The following is a 26,953-nucleotide window of genomic DNA, read 5'->3' as shown; positions in this document are numbered from 1 at the left end:
GCTGGCTTCAAATCTAAAGAAAATATCTATTCTTAACCACAAACTGTATGTCAAACATGTTCAAACATGGTTATCTTGACAAAACAAAGTCCTTATCTCAGAAACTATTCGTTGCTGCATTCAGACCATGTTGACCACAACTTAAACAATTACCATTTTGTTGCACATTTCACCGTGAAACAGCATAAGATTGTTTGGCGCGAAATTGAGGTCAGTTCAGGAAAATTCTCCCAACATGACTGGCGTTAGTCCGAGATTACTCTGACGTCCAACAGCTGGCCCCAGCTTGTCTTGGCAAAACAGCCGTTGGACGTCAGAGTAATCTCGGACTAGACTGGCGTATGGTATGAATATGTTTAAAAGTTTCCTTTGTTGTGTAAATAAGGTAGCTGAACGCCATCCATGTTCCAGTCGGGTAGGTAAACGCAGCGTATATTTATATATTTTTTTACTGTAATAAATAGTACGGAGTATGTATGTTATACTTGCTGCCGTACATTTAGCATCAATTAATAAAACAATCGTAATAATTTCTTTTATCGTTTTGATGTTTTGGTCCGATTCCAGATCATTGACAACGGGAAACTTCGTTCTTTGCATATTTCAAGTGCAGTACTGTTGACAGGCTAGTGCTTCAGACGTCAAACTCGTCGCTCATTTCGTCAACCGATCTTTTGTTCAGCACTGAGGACAAGTAGTGCGTATTAACGAATCTTTTAGTTGTAGCAAACTTTTGTGATCAAGATTAGGTTTCAAATATGACAAAAGATGATGCACCTAAACCCATCTTTTACAGTTTTAATATCGAACAAGCTTCAAACCTCCGGACCTTCTAAGCCTGCATGGCTTCAATTTTTTAATCATTACACCATTATTTTTTTCGAGTTAAAACCATGCTAATTTATTCTGCATGCCAAACAGCTGCTGTTTTTGTTGCTTATACAGAATAGCATAAAACATCAATGCTTTTTTATTATGGATATAACTTTAGGCAATTATTTAAATTTTTGTTCAAAACCGTAATTCAAATTTATATCTTATATTATCCCATATGTGACCCGCCCACATTGCAATGTCCTAAAACTGCAAATATTCATTCTACTCTAATTCATATGTGACAATCCCGTCTCGAACGTATATATATAAACTGATTTAAAAATGCACTGTTATTTTTATCAATAAAAGCAGAAAAGTTCATATGGTATTTTAGTTCTTTAATTGGAGACTTAATTTCAATGTAAATGGAATAAATAAGGAACATAAAGATACGTAACAACGATCACAGATTCTCAAACGAACGTACTGACATATGCCAACGATCACAGATTCTCAAACGAACGTACTGACATATGTCAACAATCACAGATTCTCAAACGAACGTACTAACATATGACAACAATCACAGTTTTTCAAACGAACGTACTGACATATGACAACGATCACAGAATCCCAAACGAACGTACTGACATATGACAACAATCACAGATTCTCATAGAACTTTGTGACACATAATTACAATTGCAGTTTCTCAAACGAAAATGCTGACACATGAGAACAATCACAGTTTCTTTACAAACAACCAACGCAGTGACACATAATAACGATCAAATTTACTCCATAGAACGGACTGACACACACATATATATATATAATAACGGTATCAGTTTCTCAAAAGAACGTACTGTGACAAATCATAACAATCACAGTTACTTCGAAGAATGTAATGGTAAATGATCATTTGGTTACTACAAAGAACGTAGTGGCACATCATAACTATCACAGTTATCCCAAAGATCGTAGTAACAAATGATCGTTCAGTTACTCAATAGAACGTTGTAACAAATCATAACGATCACAATTATTTCAAAGAACGTAGTGACAAATCAAAACAATCACAGTTACTTCGAAGAACGTAGTGGCACACGATCACAGTATATTCAAAGAACGTCATAACAAACGATCTTTCAGTTACCCCCAATGAACGTTGTAACAAATCATAACGATCACAGTTACTTCATAGAACATAGCGAAAAATGATCGTTCAGTTACTTCACAAAACGATTAATCATGACGATCACAGATTTCTCTGACGAATATACTGACACATATATAACGATCACAGATACTCTAGTTTCAAGCTCATTGTTTCAGGGTTCGGTTGCATTGTCTGGATCAACTGCAAGTCTGAACATGATGGTCATCGCATTCACAACCATGTTCTATAAAATATACAACATTTATGTCTTGACGGACACCAAACTGAAACTCGATTTTATAAATAGCCATTCATATTGAACATAGATATTATCACAGACTAGGATTCGCACCCGCATTCATTCATTTACGAAATATGCCATTGTTTCTAATATAAAAGCATGTTTCATCCAAATTCTTTGTAGCTGTCAAGTTTATATTTCTCTGTTGTCATAATCATTTTAGGAAATATGGTATAACCTCCATAGATTTTTGCTGAAAACATAAACAGCACGTGTAAATAATTTTTGTTTCAATGAAAGTTTTATATGAAATAGTAAGACAAAAATAAACAATATCAGAATGGAAAAGAACAAAATATCAAAAAAGAATCCCTGAATTCGAGATTTAATGTAAAAGCTTTTAAAAAAAAACATCATATTTCTTTGCTCGAAATATTGACTGATCTGGTTTGTATTTTACTGTGTTTTAAATCTAAAATATCGTAAATTTAATGTAGCTGCATACATCAAGTACAAAAGATGACGTCGAAAACACTTAATTTTCCTAAAGATAAACCGTATGTAGTCTACCACGAAGAATATTCAACTCTCGTGGTAGTGAACTAATAAATATGTTTTACTGTAAAAACTATACAAATAAACAAAATTGAACGAATATCTTCAGGAAAAAAACATATTTTTCATTCGCTTTTTAAGATTCAAATACATCAAATTGATACAAGAAAATTAGTGAAAAAAACATATCTTTCAATTAAATATTGTCACTCACATTTAAATTTTTTTAAGTGTGAACCTTTATTTCTGTGATGACCTTTTCTTCTTCTTTGTTTTCGCCGTCGTCGTAAAATTCGTTTTAAATGTCGTTTACATCCTTTACAGCCGTGCCGTTTTTCTGAAAGTAAAACTATTTGTTTAGCACAGTTTTTGTAAGTTGGCGACATTCACCAAAACGTTTATAAAGGTTGATTTTTTTATGGAAACCTGTGTACCGTTAAGATGATCTATAGTGTGATTATAAATATTAAGACGATGTGGTGTGATTGCCACTGAATGAAACAAATCTCCACAAGATACCAAATGCACAGGCATGTACAACTGTAGATGACCGTACAGTCTTCAACAATAAAGCAATGCCAGTACCGCACAGTCGGCAAAAAAGGCCCTAAAATGACAAATGTAAAACAATTCAAACAAGAAAACTAACAGCCGAACTTTAAAAGTACAAATCGAGAACGAAAAACGGATATGTAACACAGCAACAAACGAACATTCGAATGTGTATGTTTTAAAGACAATGAAAACGATTGGTAATTCCACTGTTGAATTTGTTTTTAAGTGATTTCCAACATGGCGGAGAATTGCTCTACTTTTAAAACCTGATCAGACTAGTTTTTTTTTCGTTTGCTTGCCCATAACAATTCCAATATTCAAACCTGCAAGATGTATAGGATGAAAAAGGCGTTTCACTATACGTGCAAAAACTTATGGTAGAAAAGAGCCATCTGCGCTTATGTTGGATCAAATGTTATGTCAAAACTTATGGTAGAAAAGAGCCATCCGCGCTTATGTTTGATCAAATGTTATGTCAAAACTTATGGTAGAAAAGAGCCATCCGCGCTTATGTTTGATCAAATGTTATGTCAAAACATATATACAATAACTTGAGTAAGGCATACTACCCAGCTTCATTTTGTTATGCATGTAAGAACAGAACTTGGAAACAATCTTAAATAAGTTGAAAAGTCAAGTTAGAAATATATCATTACGTTACACCTGCAGAAATATAGAATCCGAGATATATACTCACGAAAGGATTAAAAAAAAAAGTGAAAAAAGGAGATAACCACTTAATGATGATAAAGGGTCAAAATCCGTTAAACAACGTTAAATGTTTTGGATATATATCTAAATATAAAGATTACATAATATCGAATTGGTTTATAACAATTATTTATATTGATGCAATTGTTTGTGGCGATGAACTCTACTACGGTTTTTTTGTTTTATTTATGATCGTTGGTTACTACAATAATTATATAACATAAAAAAGTAATTTAAACTTTATTTGTTTTTGTTTAAAAGCGTGGGTAGAACTTGACTTCCTGGACAGGAACAACGTTAGTACTTAAAAAGGGTGTACTTTCTCTCAAATACTAGGTATTCATCAATACTAGAAATAATTGTTTCTAAAGGAAATGACAAAAATATATATACAATTTAGTAGGTATATATATAATCAGGTCGTGATGGGTGGTATGTATACTTATAGCTTGGCATTAATTTATTTAAAATCCAATTATATCAATGTGAACTCTTGTCTTAAGTGTTAGAAAATAAACATTAAATGTGTTTGATTCTATATTATTACAGACATCACTTGACATAATAATCATGCTTCTCTGTGCTTTATGTGTATGATATTCTCACATGCTTGCAGTTATGGTGTATTTAATCTTCAGATAACTTTTCTTATGTGTTCTAACATTTCTTTTTCTCCTCTGTTCTGTATATCATCAAAGTTATTATTTGTTACCCTTTACGTGCGTTTCGTTTGAAACTCCTCAGATGCACTCGAAAGAAAAAAGTTTGAAAAACACTAAATCTGAATTATTTGCTCTTATCATAAATTATTTCCAATCAGTTTGTATTACTCATAATTGTATTGATGCAACCGTGGTTGTCAAAACGGTAACCGTTGATTTTTTTTTCTAAATCTTAAAATGAGATTATTGGGCTATACATTATAGTTTTTTTTAGAGGAATCACTGAATTTCTAATAAAGAATTTTACTTTGGCTAGGGTTCGATCAAGTTAGTGTAGGGATATTTTGTCCCATATACATTTGTTTAGCGCCATCTTGGTCCGTTTGCGCATTACGGAATAAGACGGATATAACTAGAAAACATGAGACACTGTTATAGTTTTGTGTGAAATAATTAAGCATTCTTTACTCATACAAATCCATTGTAAGAACAAGTTCGACTTACTATGACAACGGCCACTATATTTTGTTTGTATAAGTACTCTCATTTCACATGACTTTTTCCTCAAGGTACAGTAATTCTTGTATGATATTCCGTCCGTACCACATACGGGTACTACAGATAATGGTGAACACTGAGGTCTACAGTTTGTACATATAGGTTGCTTGGTTACTGGATGAACCAGACACTCCATGAAATATGGACATCTTATAGAGGGACATGTTGCATTTGCTGAAAAAGAACAATATTTGTACTGTCATAAAATGAAAGATCTTCATAAAAGAAGTTTCCAATGAAAAAACATATTATGTAAATTTACTTCCACTGGAACATAAAACATTTGTTCCAACAGGAACAGATATTCTATGGCGTTGTTTTTGACACAGTTTGCAGAAGAACTTCTGTAAGGCGGAAGAAATAAAATATTATACGTTGATAGTATAATTGACATTGTAAAAAACAACTATTTCAATTATAAAATGGAATATATTTAGTTTAAACATAATTATTTATAGTAGATTGCGAATCAGGGCCTTTTACAGATTTGTATACGGTATGGATTTGATTATTGTTGAAGACCGTACGATGACATGTAGTTGTTTACAGTCATATCGGGGCCGTTTACAGCTTTTTATACGGTATGGATTTGATTATTGTTGAAGGCCGTACGATGACATGTAGTTGCTTACAGTATACGTATTCTTCATTTGGTCTCTAGTGGATATTCGTCTTATTCATCATACCACATCTTCTTATGTTTATAGAATAGACTCAGTTTTAGATGCATGAGTTGTTTAATACTGGCTTTGAACTGTTGTACTCTCATATCTGTACTTTCTGTTGTTTGGATGTATAAGTACCCGTCCACGTCCACCCTGTGATTTTGTTATAGATGCAGTTCTATTTATATCCTTCTGATGAATTAAGGTTTTTTTACTGATTTTTATAGTTCGTTCTTATTTTGTACTATGACATCACTGTCCCTGGTTAAGGGGTGGTGGACGCCTTCAAACAAGTTTAACTACGCCACATAATGTATATGCCTATCCCAAGTTAGGAGTCTGTAATACAGCGGTTGTTTTTTTTTTTGCTGTGTATCATATTTGTTTTTCGTTCATTATTTTGTATAATTATAAATTAGGCCGTTAAAGTTTTCGTTCGATTTTTTTACATACATTTTTCATTTGGGTGCCCTTTTAGCCGACTATGCGGTATGTTACTTGCTCATTGTTGATCTATAAGGGTAGGCAGATCCTGTGTTTATGGTGCATGTATTCACAGAAATGATTTACGGAACCACTCTTCGCGCTATGCAAAAAGTCAAAGAAATTTGATACGACCAGACACGGGACAATTCGATTATGTCCGAGCGGTAGTAGCCGACTTCTATGCAAAACAACATATTTTTTTTTATAACTACTAGTAATACCTTTGCATGGACCTGGATATGCTATTTGTATTGGATTTCCAGTTCTACAGAATTCAGCCCGTAGATGACAGCCACTATCATATGTCTGTTTGTCATTACCACATACGGGTTCTTTGTGTGCTAATGAGCAGTCGGTGCTGCAAATAATACAATGAGGCAGACCATTCTGATCTTCAACACAAAAACGTCCTGTCGGACATTTGACGAATTTACACGAATCTACAATGAAAATCCAGAATAAAGATTTGAGGTATACATTTTGCGGAATATCTGCCTTTTTCAAAGAGTAAATTACGTACAATGAATTTCTGTATAAGTTATTTTGTTTTACAATATGTACAATGATAATTTGGAGAGAAACAATAAAGACCCTCTGAAGAAAATAGCCATTACAAGCATTACTGATTGCTGGATTTGAATGATTGATTTACTTAGTATATAAATTATGTAAATTTACATTTATATTGTGAACTTTTTCTGTATGTGTACTTAACTTTTAAAAGTTTATGTGATTTGATTTGATAAGATATTTAGATGTTCGGATCTATCTATTTGCAATATGTGAATTTTTTCTTCTTTTTTCCGTTTAAGTATTTTATAATAGTATTTTCGTTACACATGCGTTATTAAGCCCATGAGTTGTCTAGTTTATTGTGGTGTCTTTTTTTTTTGCTGTATCGTCGGTTATTATTCCATATCTTATTTAATCAGAATAACGCGAGCGGGAGAGTAGAACTAGGATAGGGAATCAATTATTAAGGTTCAAACTCATTTGTATTCATAGCCAACACAAAAGTGATATGACGGATTGGGGCATTTAATATGTATAAAATTCTATCGTAATCTACAAATGAACTTCTAATCATTGGATTTGAATACAAAGTACCCTAACTAGTGTCGGAATTGCTGCAATATACAAATTCAGCATGTCTGTTTAAAGTGACCTTGACCTACCTTTGCACTTTCCATAATAATCAACTTTTATATCTGTATTATATCGACAGTTGTGTCTTAAAAGGTGACAGCGACTTTTGTATTTTGTCATATCAGTCCCACATACGGGTCCTTTACTTCTTTCAATACTACTGCATTTTGGTTTGCATACGCATTTTGGAATTCCTTTCTTCATCCGACACTTCTTCTCTTTTGGACATATCACGTCTTTACAGCTGTCTAGGAAAATACATATTTGTCAAAGTCTCTTTAAATAACATATTATATACAAAAATAATCATTTGCCAGTGAGTTCAGAGGTATTTGGTTCATAAACATTCATCACTGCATGTAATGTTTATATTCACCATTGATTCTGGTAGTTTTTTTTTTATTATTGAATCAGGTCAGAACAAATAAACTAATTTAAAGCAAATATTCGAGGGACAGTGATTTTATTCAAGTATCGACGATTCAAAAGAACATTTAATTTAATATATCTACAAATCAACGAAGACCAACTTCAAGGTATATTCAAAAACAATTTTATGGTCTCGGACCAAATATCCTAGTTGAGGTATGTATTTTTATCAATTGTTGTAGCGTATTTAAACATCCTGCCCAGTCAAACCTACGCGTCCTCGGCATTTGTCTTTCTGTAAGACAGTAGAATACCAGACGACTATATTTCTATATGTATTCATTGACCCTGGTTTCCTTAAAGTTCAAAAGATATATAACTAATAAAAAGTGAACATATGATACTGATTATAGAAAAGAATATTATGCAGATTCAGAACATGGTCGAGTGTAGGTAATGCGTCTGACGTATTAAATTATAATCCTGGTACCTTTGATAACTTTTTTACACCATTGGGTCGATGCCACTGCTGGTGGACGTTTCGTCCCCGAGGGTATCACCAAACCAGTAGTCAGTACTTCGGTGTTGACATGAATATCAACTATATGGTTATTTTTATAAATTTCTTGTTTACAAAACTTTGACTTTTTTCGAAAAACTAAGGATTTTCTTATCCCAGGAGTAGATTACCTTATCCGTATTTGGCACAGATTTTTGGAAGTTTGGGGCCTCAATGCTCTTCAACTTGTTTGGCTTTTTAACTGTTTTAATATATGCGTCACTGATGAGTCTTATGTAGACGAAACGCACTTCTGGCGTATTAAATTATAATCCTGGTACCTTTGATAACTAGAAAGCATCTTCAATGCAGATGGCCAAAGCAAGAAAACAACTTTTAATTACAATATTTATGTTCTTTTACATGGGAGGAGATGTTACAGTGTCTGAGATACACGTGTCTTCCAGATAAGATATAACTGCAGAAATAAAAAAAAACGTCTATTAGCTATACTAGTATTTTCGAGGGTTTTAAAGATATTTGCGAAATATGCACCCATTCCTTTTGTCATAATGTAATTTTTGTCCAGTTATTTTGTTATGGCGCAATGTATGTCCACTTTTGCTGTTTACCAAGTAATTTGGTTGAGCTTCTATAGACGTTGTTTTTCACATTGTTACATCAGAGACAAAACATGGCCTAGTGCAATGCAAGAATAAAGGTATTAACATATTGTAGGACCCATATCATTTCTTAAATTTCTGATGGCTATAGACATGATAGATTTGTAAAATATTAAAATTTATTTACTTTACACGACTGTTTCTTACGCTAAAGTTAAAAGTATACATTGCCTGGAAACAAATGAAAAACCTAATTCTATCTTTTATAAATTTAGGAAAATTCAGCTTCATTACAAATTAACAAATATTTGAACATCGCTAACGCTGGTTGGATAAAACCACTCATTACACATTACTATAATACTATTTAGACGAAAGGTTATACTCACTATGACATTTTCTACATACTGGTGCACCTTTTGTTGATAGATACTCCCAGAAAAAGATAAGACCTGAGGAGGGAGCAGATTGTGGTGACCACCCAACACTAGGTTCCGTTTGAAAAGAACAACACTGTTCCTTTGTAACGTTGATCATTAACATCTTTCTACAATTACCCGTTTTAGATATTGACTGCCAACATATTCCTCCTGAAAAAGAAAAGCAATAGTTTTTTACTCGAAAACATTAAACTGCAATTAATCATTTTTATTACAAATGTATCTTCCATTAAGATGAATAAAGACATACATTATCAGAAAGTTCGGTGTTTTTATTAAGAAATTTGCCACTTTACAAAACTATATATATATTTAAATTTAAATGAAAACTTTGAAAAAAATTCTGCACTTTGCATCTCTTTTTTAACAAAAAAAAAAATGCTTAATCCTTTTTGTGTAGACAGTGATTAATTATGAAAGATGTTTGACTGCATGCAGTCGAATTGAGTATCTATACATCCCATGAAGTTGGAAAGGTGAATCCCAGGAAAGGATTAATGACGTACGGAAAAAAAATGAAGTAACCATGCATATTCCTTTACAGCTGTTCATCTTTGAAAGTACACAAATGATGTTGGGCAATTTCATGCCAGCAAATAAGCCTTTTGTATATATTTATTTACACATCAAACATTTCTTTGGAAAACACATTGTACAAGAATTAGGTATTTTCAGGACGTGAACAATTAACAATAAATCCAGCAGTTAGGTTCTGATGAGAAAGTTTGTCGAAATGAAAGGCGGAAAATTCAGACTACCACTGAAAAAAAGAGGATTACGTTTGATAGGGGCAGATATTTTGTCTAGAAACAAACCACCATAGACCCTGGAATAATTGAAATTATTCTTTAAGGCCCAGATACATTGTAGCTTGGCGCTCTTAATACATGTGACTGGACGTGACTGCGTATTTATACATCCCGCATAGCCAAACAAATATATTTGACGAAACTTGTTCTTTATTATTCTTACACTCATACGCCAGCGACTGAACTACTAATTGATTTTCACATATCAAAAAAAAAAATTGTAGAAGAATAATAGTGAACCATTTTTAATGCCAATTATGTCATACCCATAGAAAATAAGATCACAAATTAAAAATGTAAGAACAGGACAATAGAATCTTAAGTAAAGCAAATCAATGCATATATATGTATCAATTCCCTGAAATAACCGATTTAAAGATGTGAAAACAGTATGATATAACTGTCGCCTACTATGCATTTTGTCAAAACCCTTACTCAGCTTAATAAAGCCAGGTAAAGGAATAACCGGAGGCAGGAGTAGTATTTAAGACACGTGTTTGCTCTGTTACGAACATGTTCATTTATGGTACCCTAGTTTTAATCTAGAATTAGAATCAAACTTCTATAGTAAGTACAAATGTACCTAAGCATGTCTGTGGAAATATTTTGTCGGTGAATGTTATGAACAATTATTGATTTCGAAGCCCTTGATCTATATATTAGTCTTTAAATAATAACGATTTAGCTGTCATTGAATTATATTCACTTTTGAAAATATTCTTTTTTAGGTAACCAGTTGAAAATATGAACTGTATAATACAGAGCCAACGGAACGGAAAGTAACAAATAAAAGTAAGAGAACATTGCTCAGATTTAGATATAAAATTGAAATTAAAAACTCCGAAACATTTTTTACATTTTTATTATGATGAATGTTATTAACATTGTGTATTATATTGTAAAAAATTCGATCAAGAAGAGCTACATATATCGTAGGAAATTTCATTAATTTTTTCGTACAACTAATTGAAAAAGAAATTCCCCGATCGTTTCACATTAAAAGTAATTTTCTTTAAAAAATTGTCAAAACTTATTTGAGGTCCGATTTTGGTGAAATTATGAAGTTAATCTTATAACTGTATACACAGTGTATTTATGGTTTCATGACGCGTCTTTTACGGATAAATCATCATTTGTATACAAATATTGAAATGAGGTGTACATTTACCCATTATAGTCATATGATGTTTTCATGTAGAAATTCATATTTTTACTATTTGAATCCTTTTTCACTTTAAACGAATCCAACATGAAAGTGTTTATAGTTGTGTTTTAATACACTCAGATACACAGACCATAAAGTTCATGGTCTATATATGGTGCCTTTCGTGCTATCAATATTTAATCTCTGTCTCTAGCCCACCACATAAAGATAAAGAGATGTAGTATGATTTCAAATAAGACAGCTATCAACCAGAATTCAAATGAAGTTCAAGTAAGTAATTAAAGGCAACCTTATGTATGGTTCTCAACAATGAGAAGAAAAAAAAACGTAAAGTCGGCTACATAAGGCCCCCCAAATCTAAACTACAAAACAATTTAATAGAGAAAACTAACGGCCTAACTTATAACAAAAAAATTTACGAAAAAAAAGTATGAGAGACATAAAGATAAGATAAAGAACCATCATATAGACTTAATTATGTCTACTTCTGTAAATTTGTTTGAAATTTGTCCCAAGCCCTTTATATTCGTCATCGAAGTCCAAAGGAATGATTCACGTTTCGATCAGGTAAAATATGTTTGATATCTATAGTTATATAGATAAACATCCATATCTCTTTCAGAATCTACTCATTTAATTAAATTTCGAAACACACGAGACGAAAATTAGTAAGAATAAAAACAAATTTAGTAAATCGTGCAAGATTCACCTTATCTTTTAGATTATTTTATTTTGTCCGGAAATCTTTGAACGCACTAGCTTACATATATAACATCTTTTCGATCTATTTATGCTTTAATCTGAAAATTATTTTGGTATTAAAAATTCATGTGTTGTTCGCGGATAACCGCAATTACACATAAAAAAACAAAGATTACTAGTGAAGGAAGGTCTGGAGGGGGAGGTCTTTCCTTTCTGTAAAGTATACTTTAATTTTCTAGATAATTTTTCTCCTTTACTTTTTGCACTTCTTCTCAATTTCGTTTCATTGTAGCCTCCCATTTTTCATTATAATTCTGCATTATATATTTTGCCCCTTTTCTCTATTTTTTCAATTTTATTCGTCAACCTCCATCCAGACCCTCGTTAAGTCTAAATAGCCCGTATTATTGTCTCACTTAATCATAAATTATATCCCCCACACCCAATAAGATCAATGATAAACACGGATAAAGAGATGTATACTATGATAAGTCTTTTATTAATCGTTATTAATAACTTGGTCTCATAGACATTATCTAACCAACACTCAAATAACCTGCCGTATATCATCATGTATAAAAATGCACTTTCTGTAGATATGATGTCATAAGATAATATTTCTCAAAAAGATAAAACATACAATGTGATATAAACTTCAAATTTTTGTTTAGATAGATTAGAATAGAACAAAATATGAATAATTGATTTATTTATAATACTTAAATTTTTATTTTATTTTTCGTAGGAGGAGATATCCCCCCATTGACGTAATTATTAATGCGTAATATTTTTTTCACCAAAACCTTTGCCATTTTCATATATAATTAAACATTGAATTGGTTTGACTTTAAGTTCTAAATTGGATATTAAGATATTATTGTGTAAAATAAGAACGGTTCTTATCAGGGATCATATAAAGGCATTATCTGCATTACATGCAAAAAAAAATGACTTCGTTCACGCTACCATCGGTGACCCCTGATTGTCAGTTTGACATCGCCAGACTTACTAAATACAATCTGTATTCATATCTGACGGTAATCATAAAATGATTAATAGCTGCACATTTTAATGCATTTGTTCGGTGCATCGACCTCTTGTCTAGAATATCTCGGGTGAGACAGTGAATACCCGTATTAATTTAAACACACGACTTCAAGTAGGTTAGGTGTGGGCCTGATACTAACTTACTGTAAAAAAAATTACATGCCACAGAGACTGGCACAGCCGGTGTTATTTTAACACTTTAATCACCTTGCATCAGACCCTTTTATGATAAATACCGGAAATTCGTAGGTGAATTCGAACAACAATTTTGTTGAATTTCATAACTTTGAAATGAGTAGATTTTGTGGTTGCTTCTAAAATTTTACAAAAATAAACAAAATCGTTTTTAACAAAGACATTTAAAAACGGAAATTACGACATTTCATTTTTTCATGAGCAATACAATTGTTATGGGCTATCATAACTGTTTAGCGGTTTGCATAAAGCATAATTTCAGTAGATAGTTTTGCTGGTCTTTTTATAGGTCAATCATAAGATCATTTTTAAGGTTACTTTATAGGTCAATCCTTAGATAGTTTTGCTGGTCACATATTTATTTTTGATCAAAGGTCAACCTTATGTAGAAATTAGATCCAATTATTTTAGAATCGTCCATTTTCCAGTCCTAATCCTGCTCGATAATCCACATTGCAGAACCTATATCTACATATATGATTTATTATTTATTTTCGTGGTGAATATATAAATCATTTCCCACTTGACCTTTTACTTGCTTTGTTCGTCCCCATGATGTCCTTTTCCCTAATGTTGTCCATATAAAGAAGCACACAGTTGAATTTCATTAAAAGAAAAGAAAATGCTTGTTTATAATTTTATTTTTGGGATATTAACAAAAGGAGAAAAAATTGGCTGCAACAAATATGTTGGAGGACTTGACAAACGGTTCTGAATAAACCAAATTTAATTCTAGAGGGTAAATTTTCGTATTCGAATCTTCGTTTTCTGCAAACACGCACAACGGTGGACTAACCTTTCCTGCATGGAAGGGCAGCGCTGGTAGAATTCTTTAATATGAGAAACTGGTCAAATTTATCAAGTTTCCCCGGGGTTCCATTTTGGGTTCGTTCTATACTTGATCTTGATTTGGTTTTTTCTGAAAACATATTCCCTTGCTGCATTACTAAGAATGAGTGATACAATGAATTGTGTAAATAGAAACACTTTCTCAAGATTAAGTAATTAATAAAAATTCATCATTCACTCAAATTCAAAACCTCTTAATTATCTATATCTTATAATTTTTGCAATTTCACCAGACAAATTAATGTTCTCACACTTAATGATGACTGTATGGTACTTTAAAATGTGTTATGCGAACCACCTTTACAAGATAAAGGAATTAATAAAAATAATCGGTAATTAAAAAGTGAATCCATTCATTATTCACTCGAATTTAAAACAAATTTATCTTATTTATCTTTGTCTTAATTTTTTGCAGTTTCATGCAGCAAGCTAGTAAATGGTTTCAAACCTACCACTTATAACCCCGTCTGTTGGGTGTACAAGAATGTCAGACGGTGGGAAAACTGGAGAGTAGAGAACACTTGAAAAAAACTACTTTTCAGATGACGACAAGAGAAAGGCAATAGTTTATTTTACTTCATTGACCATAATGATCAATGTTATTTTTAAAAACAAATTATAAGGATTTTTAAGCTTTGATTTATATCGATCAATTTTGTCGGTAATTTTTTCCGTGAAGTTATCTCGTCTATCTTTGTACATTTGTACATTATACGGAGTGTTCGGTGTGACTCACTGTTAACAATTCATGTGGCATATACAACAGTGAATGCAAATCGAATATTTGATTGAGACAAGGATTTGTATAGTAAATTATTATACAAATCCTTGAGTGAGGCCAGTAAATACACGAAAAGCAATTTATTAAAATTCGGCGCAAACCTCATATAACCTGCTTATCTTCTTTCGTTTTAACTGTTTACCAAATTTTGAGTTTTTGAAATACTAAGGCTTTTTTACCTCAGGCATAGATTACCTTCACTGGATTTGGTAAAACTTTTAGGAATTTTGGTCCTCAATGCTCTTCAACTTCGTACTTTATTTGGCCTTTTTAACTTTTTTGGATTCGAGCGTCACTGATGAGTCTTGTGTAGAAGAAACGCGCGTCTGGCGTATATACAAAATTTAGTCCTGATATCTATGATGAGTTTTTTTTACATATAGAGGAAAATGATATTAAACATATAATATAAAATCTCCGTTTTATGTCCTTAATTCATTTCATTATTTCTGTTTTATACAAACACAAGTCTCTTGTGAGCTTGTACATGCGGAATACGTGGTAGACGTTTTATAAAGAGTCCTATCTTCAAGGTTGAATCGCTTTTCCAACTTTTTTATTCTTCTACAGGCAGTCAATTCTAATGCGTATGGATTCAAGAAAACCAAACGATTGATGACCCCTTTCCTCTGTTTCCCCTTTAAACTTCATCAATGACTATTTAATTAGAAATTGTCTTATTTATATCAAATATGGTATTTATAAATTAATTAAATATTAATTTTTGCTAACGATTTTTTTTTTTTGGAGCTGACATTTCCTATTGAAAAATTATTACTATAAATATATATCACAAAAACCTCGAGCGTGTACAATGTTTACGGGAAGTGTTAACCGTAAATTGTCAGGTCAATCAAGCATTACTGCTAATGTCCTTTTAAAAGTTTGACAAACAATAGTTTTTTTTTTGTTTTGACATATTTTTCTCAAGTATTGAAATAGCTGCAAAATACTTTATACTAAGATATGGAATACCTGATATCAAGTAAGCAGAGACATTGTCTTTTTGTTACATATCAATGATAAAATATACACGATTTTACAAGCAAATATGTCAAAATCTTAAAGATGGATAAATATCCAGTTACAAATATTACAATCATATTCAGTTAAGAATTAAAACATCTCAAGTTAGGGCAAAAGAAAATAATAACGTTGACTGTACAAGATATCATGGTATATATTTTTCAATTTAAAGATTTAAATACAACATCAAGGAATTGAATGCCTTTTTTCATTAATTTATAAGAAACGAAGGCAAGTGACCATAACATTTTGCATGAAGCGTGTCTTGCTTAAATGCGGTTGTCACCTGCCTGGTTTCATTTCGTATAAATTTTCAAAAACACAACATTTAATTATAATATTATACAAACTTTCGAAATAACAAACATTTAAAAATACTATTCATATTTGCAATCTGAAAGTAAAACTTTAAACACGAAGTTCGACAGAAATTGTATAGCGGGATGAAGTATACCGTTCGACGTGAAATCGATTAATATGTCTAGAGGATGAAATTGACATACGAAAGATGTCGATTTCAAAGTAGATAGCTCGTTAAACATTCCAACGATTATCATACATGCATGTAGATCTATATGATATATCATCGGATACTAATTTGTTATCAATTATCGATATGTCAAGATATATTCTAAACTACATATGCAGTTTTAAAAACCCATAATCGTTTGCATGATGTTCACGAAAGTGGGGATGAACGGAGAAGGCGATCGCGAAGCTAATAGTTCTGTAATCATATGACATGGGCCTCTTTCATACGATATGGGCTGTTTTTATACGAAATTATAGCATATGAGGGAATACAAATATTCGACTTTCAGACAAGAAAAGATCAGCATGTGCATGAATTGCACACCTTGACTGTAAAATAGTTAATTACAGAATTGACAAACACCAAATAATAAGAATGTCCAATACCTATAAATGTGATGACAAACTCTTTTGCCAGTACTGGAAATTACCTTGGCACACAGAATACCCCCGCTTTCTTTTAATGTAATCGTTTTTTGTTTAATGAAAAGGACATCCCATGCCTGTAAAGGATTTCAGTTACTGTAGCTTGTCAAGATTGATTTTCAAATAAATATTAAACAAAACATATTTTTTTTTTGTGAACCTGTAAAAATCAGTGAAATATTTTATTTATCATTGTGCAATTTAGTTCACATAAAATAAAGACTCCTTTCGGAAAAAGTAATGAGGTTGAACGATAGAAATGCGTAAACGTATGTCGTAACTGTTACAGACAAATTGAACGTCTAATGAATTTTTTTTAAATGTATTAAGATCAATAGCTTCTCATAAACAATGATTTACTCAGACAATAATTACATAGTTAAACAAATGACATCTGTTTTCTTCATGTGAGGTTAATTTGCCACCTTACCGTGAAAACAAGATATGTATAAAAAAGGAAATATTTTAATCGTACAAAAAATTCTTACTCTAGCTGTTTCATATTTAATTTCTTGTCTTCTTTTTACACATTCATGTAAGCAAATCTGTACAAGTATGTAGAAGTTTATATATTTCAGTTTTTATATAGACGATATTTACATCACATTTTAGCAATACAATTTTTTGTTCAATAAGATAAAATACAACCATATACAAATGGCATTATTTCCTACATACAGCACTTTTTTGTTTGTTTTTTATTTTCACATATTCTCTTTGACAGTAAAGCATCTAAAGACCACAAAATGCGGATGGCAATCGAAATTTATTTCCCGATAATTGTTAAAACAAATTAAAAGAAAAAAAAAACCCTAATGAAAACCTGCTTTTAACAGAGAAGTGCTCTATTTCACTTTTTTTTCTAATATTCAAATAGCGCATGTTTGTCAATAAAATCAACTTATGAAAATTCTATCTCTCAAATTAAATTTTTAAACACAGGAATGGAATACGTCTGTATTGCAATTCGGCAGTCAAACTTCAGTGTCCGTTTTTCATCGATACGACATCGTTCAATAGAACGCGCAATGTTAACATACCCAAAATATAATTTAAATCGAACTTCCAGATTATTTTTCATCACAAAAAAGAACCCCCAAAACAGAAAATAAAACAGATATTAAAAATCTGACCTCTTCAGTTCAAAGCAACTGTGTTTATGTTTGTAAAATGCATCACTTTTCCTGATGTTGTCAATAAGTTCTGTTTTTATGAATCAGCACTTTTTCTTGAGTGCATACTTATTATTTGTTTACCACTGTGTTGATCGATGTTTTTTTCATGGTAATCTAATAGAGCTCAAGGATATTACTATATACTTAATAAACATGTCTACGATGGTTCTCCATTGGAAATATCTGAACCTTTTCGACTTTTGTGTTTGTCGTACATGTACCATACGTCCACATTAAGTTGAAAGCGATTCTCTGATTCAAAAGAAAAGGCGTTATAAATTAAGTTCATTTTTGGCTTTCTTGAATTTTATTATATTTGACATAAATCTTATTTACATCAGATTGGCAAGCCTTTCTAAGACTTTTACATAATTTAAATTTTAGCAGATGTATGGTATGATGTTCTGAATTCCTAGGAGTTTGGTCTTTCAATTTTCTTATCGTCCTGAACAAGCATGAAATATTTTCTACTGTACGTTCAGCCATCAACAATCAATCCATTTTCTTTTCTATATATCGAACCATAAAAGTATTATAACTAAGGCTGATAATAAAAGAATTTTCAGAAACATATGTCGTGCGGATAAAATTGTTAGCTAATTTCTGTAGCTTTTATTTTTATTTGCATTGCACTAGATAAAACGCATTTACCAAATAGATACTTAAGCTCCTTTGGACATGATAAAGATCTTCACCGTTAAATCAAAACGTTTTCAATTGTCGGTCCCAGACTTTTGATAGTTATTGTCATAAAAGGCGTCTTTAAATGCCATTACTCTGTTAGGAAATCGCAACTGATAAACTCTTTCTCTTGTCTGAGCATAAAACGGTTATCGATATTGAAGTGGTTAACTTTTTTCTGAATGACGGGAAAAACAATTACGCAAAGTAGACAAACTATTTTAACAAACAATTGCCTTTGAACGCTTAACCCGTCCTTCATCCTAGACGCCAAGGTCAGGTTACCACGTGACTTAGGGTGCAATTGCATGCTGGGATCGATGGACATCAATAAACACTTAAATCTACTTGAGACAGAAACTTTTGAAAAACAATTACAATTCTTCTATTGTAATTAAATAACAGTTGAATAAACAGACGTCTGCTTAGAAAATAAGATCGAAAGTGTGTCTTTGAATAGCAATTTATTTATCTGTGAATGCATGAATCCGTCTCGAGAAGTAATTGGTCTGCAAAACAAATTTCCAACATCAGCACTTTAAGCATGCATTTAATGGGTTTTTATGGAATTAATGACGTTAAGCTACAGACAATGTACACTCACAGGTCTGAAGAAAGTTTCAAAAGACGGTTATCCATTCAATAAAGCTAGAAATATATTATTTAAGCTTTATTCTCTAGTAAACAGCTTATTGCTGTTGGTATAACAGCTCGAGCTAATGACATTAAAGTTGTTGACTTTTGGTGCATTTTTGCTGAAATTGAATTTGTGTTATTCATAGTCTACAGTACGTGACGCTCACCGCATTCAGAATAAATAAAATACGTGATAGACCACAAACTAATATTTGAAAGACAAAAATTCATTGACTTGCCCATGCAAGTCACTAAAAATTAGCTTGCAATAAAAACATTTTAAAACATAATCTTTTGAAACGAACTTCGCCTTATTTCTTTTTTCTTATTTCGACCAATCCCCTCAAATTGGTCATACTATCTCGTTTGGTGTTTAACAGCAAAATTGGGATATAAATCTACTGTGCAAAATGAAAGGTATTTTTTACACAAGGTTACAAAATGAAAATGGTTGTATAAAACAATTTTTGGTTGGAAACTTTTCTCGATACCTTAATTGTTGTTGTTCATGAGTCTGATCCCTTATAAGAGAAAAGTCTAGTAACATATTCGTCATTTCAAAAAGTCGCTAACCAAAAGTTTTTTTCAATATTTCGTGCACTGTAAATTTAAATACCAGTTTAGCTTTATTAACCCAATTGACTAACATAACCCATTTGGATAATTGGTTCCAACCTATTTAGAGCAGTTTTGTCAACCAGAAATGTGAATTATTGTCTTGCATGCATGAAGTGGCATATACCACTGATTGTGTCTTTGACATTGTTGTGACTATTCTTATTGTATGTTTAATTAAAGTACTATAAAATATAGTAGTTGATATTGATATTTAAATAACATGGAAAATGAAGGAAAAAAAACACAGAATATAGAAGTTTTTTTAACATTTTTCACCGATGCATAAATAACAGAAGTTCATGTTTTAAACAACCAATTATTTCAAACACTTCTGTACACCATTGTAAACGCTTAAAGAACCCCAAGGGTGAATGGGAAATAGAAATATGATTACTAGTACTCTTGGTCTTCTTCCAACCGGCAGTAAAACACTTGTCAACGGTGTGGCTTCCGCAATGTGTTGGCTGCGCGGGATGTACAAGTACGCGGACACGTACGTTCAGAATGGAGACTGTAAATCTGCATGATTCCTTTAGTAAAGGAAGTTCCACGCTATATGTACGGTAAGAATCATTGCAACAACTCTTTGAGAGGTCTGTGGGTGGCCTGTTGCAAATTTAAATTACCATCCTACCCAATGTACTATCGTTTCCAAGTGGCAGTCAAAATTTCAGAACTTTCATCCCAGATTTTTTTTCTTAATTTTTTCCGGTCCTAAGTATACAAGAAGTATTTGCCACTGTACTTCAAGCAACTAACAACCAATCGGTAAAAAATGCATATCTACAGAGAGAATTATTGGCTTCTTTGATGGGTCTCTCAATATTTATTCAACAGCCTGTTAGACGCAAAAAGTAGGTAGACAAATATCAAAGAGAGGTACACGGGATTATAACGTATTACACCATTACATTTATGTTTTGGCTTAGAGTCATACAGATTCGCCCACAAACAATACAAATGTTAATTGCAATTTGAGATTAACATTCAAAAGCTCTTTGGCGTGCGCTGCAATCAATAAAGGGCGGAAGAAAACATGGGATACATGTAATAACTACTTGGCAGGTTTCACAACTCTCAAGGTCACGTATTTCTAAGTGCAGTTATACTATCAAATGGTAAAACACAGTTTGAAAGTACACAGAACATAATACTGCGGATATATATATGAATTCTAATTTTAAAACGGTGAAATGAAAGAAAAACTAAAGAATTCGGATTTATATAATGCATGATAAATGGATGTCCTCACAAAGACTGCTTCTAAACCACACGATCTGTCAAAAAGGAATACTATAAACTAAACACTATAAACAAAAATTAAACTCGTAATTCTGATCGTCGTATATTCTAAAATGACCACCAAAACAAATGAATGACCTCCACGGTTGCCACAAGTGGAGAAGAACCTGCTTACCCTTCCGGAGAACCCGAGATCACTTCCAGCTTTTGGTAGGGTTCGTGTTTTTTTAGTCTCTAGTGTTGTATGTTGTAATATGTATACTTTAACAGTAATGTGCATGCTGGTATTTTTCTTCTTAGCCATGACGTTCTCAGTTTATTTTAGACTTATGATTATGAATATCGCTTTGGTATCTTTCGCCTCTCCTCCGGTCACTGCATCAATTCAATAAAATGATTAGATATACTTGTATACTAGAATAGGTCTAAAGATGAACAAAGAGAGGTGTGAGACAAATTTAAATGAGAAAGCTGCCATGGACATAAAAATTCATGAGATATAAAAATCAATTTACTGTTACTCATTTCTTTGTGTAAAAAATTGTAAAGTGGATTCGAAATTCATCATTTCACCTCCCCACAGCGGCCCTCTTTCTTGGAACATATACATAAATGCAATTATACACAGCCGGCCAATAGGGAGGCTTTAAAGCGTATGCCTCGTACAAGAAAAGTCGAAGGCATATCGTAAAGTTAAACCCTTGCAAATATTTTAGTGCTCTTTTCATTCGCTAGCACTTGGAGAATAATACTGATGATAGACTTTTAGTTCATGTTGGAATCGACAGCTTACTTCGAAATTATTTAGAAACTAAGGTTCCAAACTCCCATAAGCAATGCTGACTCTTTATGCGGTCCGTAGGTGGCCTGTTGCAACGCAAACTTTCTGTCATATCCAATATACTCCCTTTTTGAAGTGACAATACAAATAACTAACTATTTTTTTTTTTTCGAATCAGCCCACATTGTTTCACTTTACAATTAGATTTAATAGTTTTTTTCCCTCGTACTAAAATGACTATGAATGAAATACTAGTCACTGGACGTTCAGCAAATAAAATGAAAATAAAAATTTTGTAAATTTTGGCCAAGTTATGCCTCTATAGCACTCTGTCCTCAGCCATTTTGACATCACCATAGAAAAAAATAATGTCATTTTTCATTTGTCATGAAACGTCTGCAACATGATGTGTTACAAATCAATAAAGGAAAAGCAGTGATTTATAAAGCAGTTTAACGTTACAAAATCCTTCCTTTAATAATTTACTGCATTGTAAGAACGAAAGGACTCAAATGGTGATTCGCAAAGAAACATTGATAGATTGTTAGTGCTTCACGCCACTTTTAACATTCTTGGTTTTTTTTTTTATTGAAGGAGGAAGCCGTTTAGCAAAGTTAACAACAAATGGAAAGGGCTAGGAACTGCTAAAGGGGGTGTAACGGGATACCTAAATTTGGAATACCACAGGAAAAGGAGGAAATATTGGGTAGGAACAGTTATCTAGACTTGCATTAAGCCACATTCGAAACCCTCAAAGAGTTGTTGCAAGTGTGGCAATCTTTTTAAATGTATACGTCTCGCACAAACAAACGGATGCACCACTTTGGCAAGGGTTTTACTACCGGTCGAAAGAAGACCTAAAAGGACAGCCATTCAATCATTAATACAAAACTACCAAATGCCAATCTCGTTGACTCAAAATCTCTATAAAATATTTAGTTTTAATGATTGCACATGGTATTAAATAAATTTGATCTACCAAATCCATGTAATTGACGTATGTAAATCCTTATTTCAACGATTAAAAGATAGATTGAAATCAAATAATTCGTAAAGCATTTTCATATTAAAATGTGCAAGATCTGTATTGAAGTACACGCTCATGTCTGTTTATGAAAATAATATTGAGACCTTCGTGCAATCAATAACGCAAAAAAATAAAGGTTAAAATGTTTGACTCATTTTTAAAACCATTTAGAAAGACTAATTTAATAGACAATGCCATATTAACCGTGGTTTTCCCCAAATTATATTATACGAAAGTTAGAAAAACTGATTTATAATCATGACAAACAGTAAAAATGCTTCCAGTTTCGACACTATGTTAGATTAGTAGTGTATAACATCAACTTTTTTTATTGATAAAAACATATAATTACAACTGATTGACAAATTCTCAATTATTTCCTCCTAAACTGGTGTTTTCTGGTGTTTTGTAACCTGTCATATTTTTATTTCGTACTTCCTAGATATCAACATAATACAAGGAATAATACGTTTACTAATGACATCATTGTCTCAGGTTTTTTTTCGAGTACAGTGGATTTGTTTAAAACCAAGTTCGGTTCAAATTGATAAATCGGTCATAATAATTGCATGCTTGCAACCGTTTGTTCACAAGAACAAACTTTGATCTTTTTGATTGATTGTAAAACGATGTACACTGTGACGAGATTCTGTACTACCATATCTTTGTCAAAGGTAAACAATAATTGTTTAATGGCCGCTGGAATTTGATGCGACTGTTGTACAAGTGAGAGGTTTAGCGCTATAAAACCATGTCCATTCTACCATTTTCTACACAAGAAAATGCCTGTACCAAGTCAGGAATATGAAAGTTGTTATCCATTCGTTTGATGTGTTTGAGTTTTTGATTTTGCCATTTGATAAGAGACTCCGTTTTGAATTTTCCTCGTAGTTCAGTATTTTTATACTTTAACTTTTTTGGACCTAAATTGAGATTTTACGTACTGTTTGAAAACTTCCGAGATACATCTGAATAATGAACTTATAAATGTTCGCATTCAAGGGGTGTTCGGATGTTCACGAATTTGTTTAAAACTTATACAAGCTTTTAAAACCCAGAATTTTCGAAAAAAAAAATCGAGAACTGATCGAATTAGTATAATTATATTATTTTGTTTGTTAAGATTCCATTATTTAAGCTAATAAAGAAACTGACACACCTCGTGATAAACATGATTATATGAATGTAAGCGTTTCACTTTTATTGCTAGAATATGCATTACCATGACTCCATATACGCGATTTCTTTTTAGATTTCAATTAAAATTCTAGCAATTAAGGTGCGTTTGATAAGAACTCACAAGTAGTGTATTTAAATTAAAATGTCTTGGATCTTTCAAAACTAACCATTCATCTCTACTTCCGCAATGAAAAACAAACCATGTTTACTTTCTTCACAAAACAAGGTACGACATGAAAACAAATGCACAAAAATAACGAATGTCGACTCCAGATGATTATGTTGAGTGCCAGGAATTATCATACTCGTAGAAGACCTTTAAGCACTACAGCTCAAACATTATCTTGGTCATTTCGTCATTGTAAAGGTGTACGGACAATGTTTGTTTTTACAATCAAGCAAGCATGGTTTTAAAGAATTTCCCGTGCGTACACAGAACGAATTTTATTGATTTTTTTCTAGAACATACGGTTTTTACTGATTTTTATCCTAGATAAATAAGTTATTATTCGAATTTTCTCCATTAAAGTAGTAGCAGTCTCTCTCAAGTGCTGACTTATTTTCGGGTAAAGACTAAAATCAAGACTATTTTGTTTTACATGAAACCATGCATGAAATCTATACATGTCTAATGAGAGAAGTGACTTTATTTATAGGTTGAGGAAGTGCTTTTTATTAAAGGGGGTTTTGATTTGTGGTTGAATCAGTCTGATATATAATACAAATTTATATCAAATCTGCACTCAGTCAGCCAATTAATTGTTTGATAAATAGTAGCGAATATCACGTAACCTTCAATAATTAGTACAGTTTAAAACCAAATGAATGACTGCTGTTTGCCTAATGTCCATCTGTCATTATATAATATTCAAGACAAAAAAAAAAATCCAATACAACAAGACTATTTAACTAGGTCGTCTGGGAAGAACGGCGGGAAATTTGGACTGCCAAAGCAAATGGTGGGGTTTTGCTCATTGTTGAAGGCCGAACGGCGACCTTTAGTTTTTAATTTCTATGTTATGTAGTCTCTTGTGGAGAGTTTTTTCATTGGCAAGCATACCACATCTTTTTTCCTATGTATGTTACATGGAGACAGAAATTATCCCCACTAATAAGTTACCTAGTATAGACCTTTTTAAGCAACTTGAAGTCTTAGTTCATGCAAAGGGAGTGTAGAGCACCAACCTGTGGCATCGAAAAAAAAGACCGATAGCGAACGGACTTTCGTACGAAACATAAATGCTCTCCACCTTGTTATTCAAAGTAAATACGGATCGTATTTTACAACGTAAAATAAAGCTACACTGTTTTACCTACGAAATATTAACTTCTTTAAACGTTGGAAGAGCTTATCAAAATTATAAGGTATTACAGTATACCCTTTCATAGTTGATTATGCGGTATGGGTTTTACTCATTTTTGAGGGCCGTACGATGACCTATTGTGGTTAATTTCTGTTATTTTGGTCTCTTATGGAGAGTGGTCTCATTGGCAATCATACCAAATCTTCTTATAAATCAAGAACAAGGAATCAGAGGTTTCATGAGGGGGATATACTCCTTAATTTGAAATGATCTCAAAATAGCAAGCAAGTTTCAATCTAGCAATATAGGTATTTGCATGTTCATGTAAATGCGGCTGCCGGTTTGTCCCCTCCTGTTCCAAGTGTGTTAAAATTCTTTTACATATCGAATACAACATCAAACAAACAAAACATTTACGGAATAAACGTTATCTCAGGGTGTCGTTTGATTCTAGATAGAGGGTCAGTATTTCCTGATTCACTTGAAAATTAACAGGAAACTTCCTTACCCTATGCCGTCTTAAATACATATATCCTAAACGACTTTCAGAAATCGGAACCCGTCAACTATAGTTTACATAGACATTCTCACCCTAGCCTGGTACAGGTAAACTGGGACCTAATTTTCATGTCAGAAATTGTTGTGGACTATTCCTTACATTATAGATTCAAATATTGAATTATTAATTGATTTTTCTGCATATATAAACATTAAAGTAAAGTTTTGATTAATGATACATGTGATTAGTACTAAATTTGAGAAATAGTTTTACGATATGGTCTGGTTGTCCCTGTTCAAATCAAAATACAATCAAACAGGATTTCCTTTTTACTACTGAAATACGCTACCGTTTAACTACCTATATCCGCAATAAATATATGTTAAAACTCCAAATATGTAGCTTTCGTTTTTTAGTAAAGTAAATCAGCCTTTTCTAGTATAAATCAATCTGAAATATTTTTTTTTAAATTTGAAAAAAGTATTTGAGTTCTTAATTTCCTTAAGACGATTTTTAAAATTGCTTTTTACGTATTATCATTAGAGTAGTTTCAATCAGATTTTGATATTTTAAAGTCAATATTTATATATATTTATATATAATGTCTTACCTTCAACAATGGGCTGAAGAATAAATATCCATATCCAAATGAAATCCGATATTTTTTCTCTCATTTCTTCATTCATTCATATTAAAAGTTTACTCAATTTTTCACATGTAAGAAAAACCATATTGCAACTAAATACAAGTTACAAGATATTTATGTTATTTGTTAAATCACATGACGGGGCGGGG

General features: G+C 32.1%; 1 protein-coding gene and 1 long non-coding RNA gene across 3 annotated transcripts; one reads left to right on the top strand and one right to left on the bottom strand.

Moving 5' to 3' along the window:
* Positions 1 to 1,197: 1,197 nt before the first annotated feature.
* Positions 1,198 to 26,926, bottom strand: LOC143072090 (follistatin-A-like). 2 transcript variants are annotated; one of them, XM_076246874.1, is made up of 7 exons: positions 26,769 to 26,926; positions 9,435 to 9,635; positions 7,584 to 7,802; positions 6,630 to 6,848; positions 5,204 to 5,431; positions 2,986 to 3,108; positions 1,198 to 2,469 (listed from the first exon to the last, which is right to left on the bottom strand). In XM_076246874.1, the coding sequence occupies exons 1-7, from the start codon at positions 26,842 to 26,844 to the stop codon at positions 2,381 to 2,383; spliced, it is 1,155 nt and encodes a 384-aa protein (XP_076102989.1). In that variant the 5' UTR covers positions 26,845 to 26,926; the 3' UTR covers positions 1,198 to 2,380. The 2 variants fall into 2 exon arrangements, with proteins under 2 accessions (XP_076102989.1, XP_076102990.1); XM_076246875.1 differs by lacking the exon at positions 26,769 to 26,926 and having other exon boundaries at positions 7,584 to 7,798; positions 9,435 to 9,577.
* On the top strand, positions 11,016 to 15,812 carry LOC143072091 (uncharacterized). The gene is made up of 3 exons (XR_012977037.1): positions 11,016 to 11,086; positions 11,653 to 11,729; positions 14,668 to 15,812. It is a non-coding gene; the product is annotated as an uncharacterized LOC143072091 (long non-coding RNA).
* Positions 26,927 to 26,953: the final 27 nt, after the last annotated feature.

Source organism: Mytilus galloprovincialis, chromosome 4 (genome assembly GCF_965363235.1).
Source record: "Mytilus galloprovincialis chromosome 4, xbMytGall1.hap1.1, whole genome shotgun sequence".
NCBI lineage: Eukaryota > Metazoa > Mollusca > Bivalvia > Mytilida > Mytilidae > Mytilus > Mytilus galloprovincialis.
This window is presented reverse-complemented; position numbering and strand designations above follow the sequence as displayed.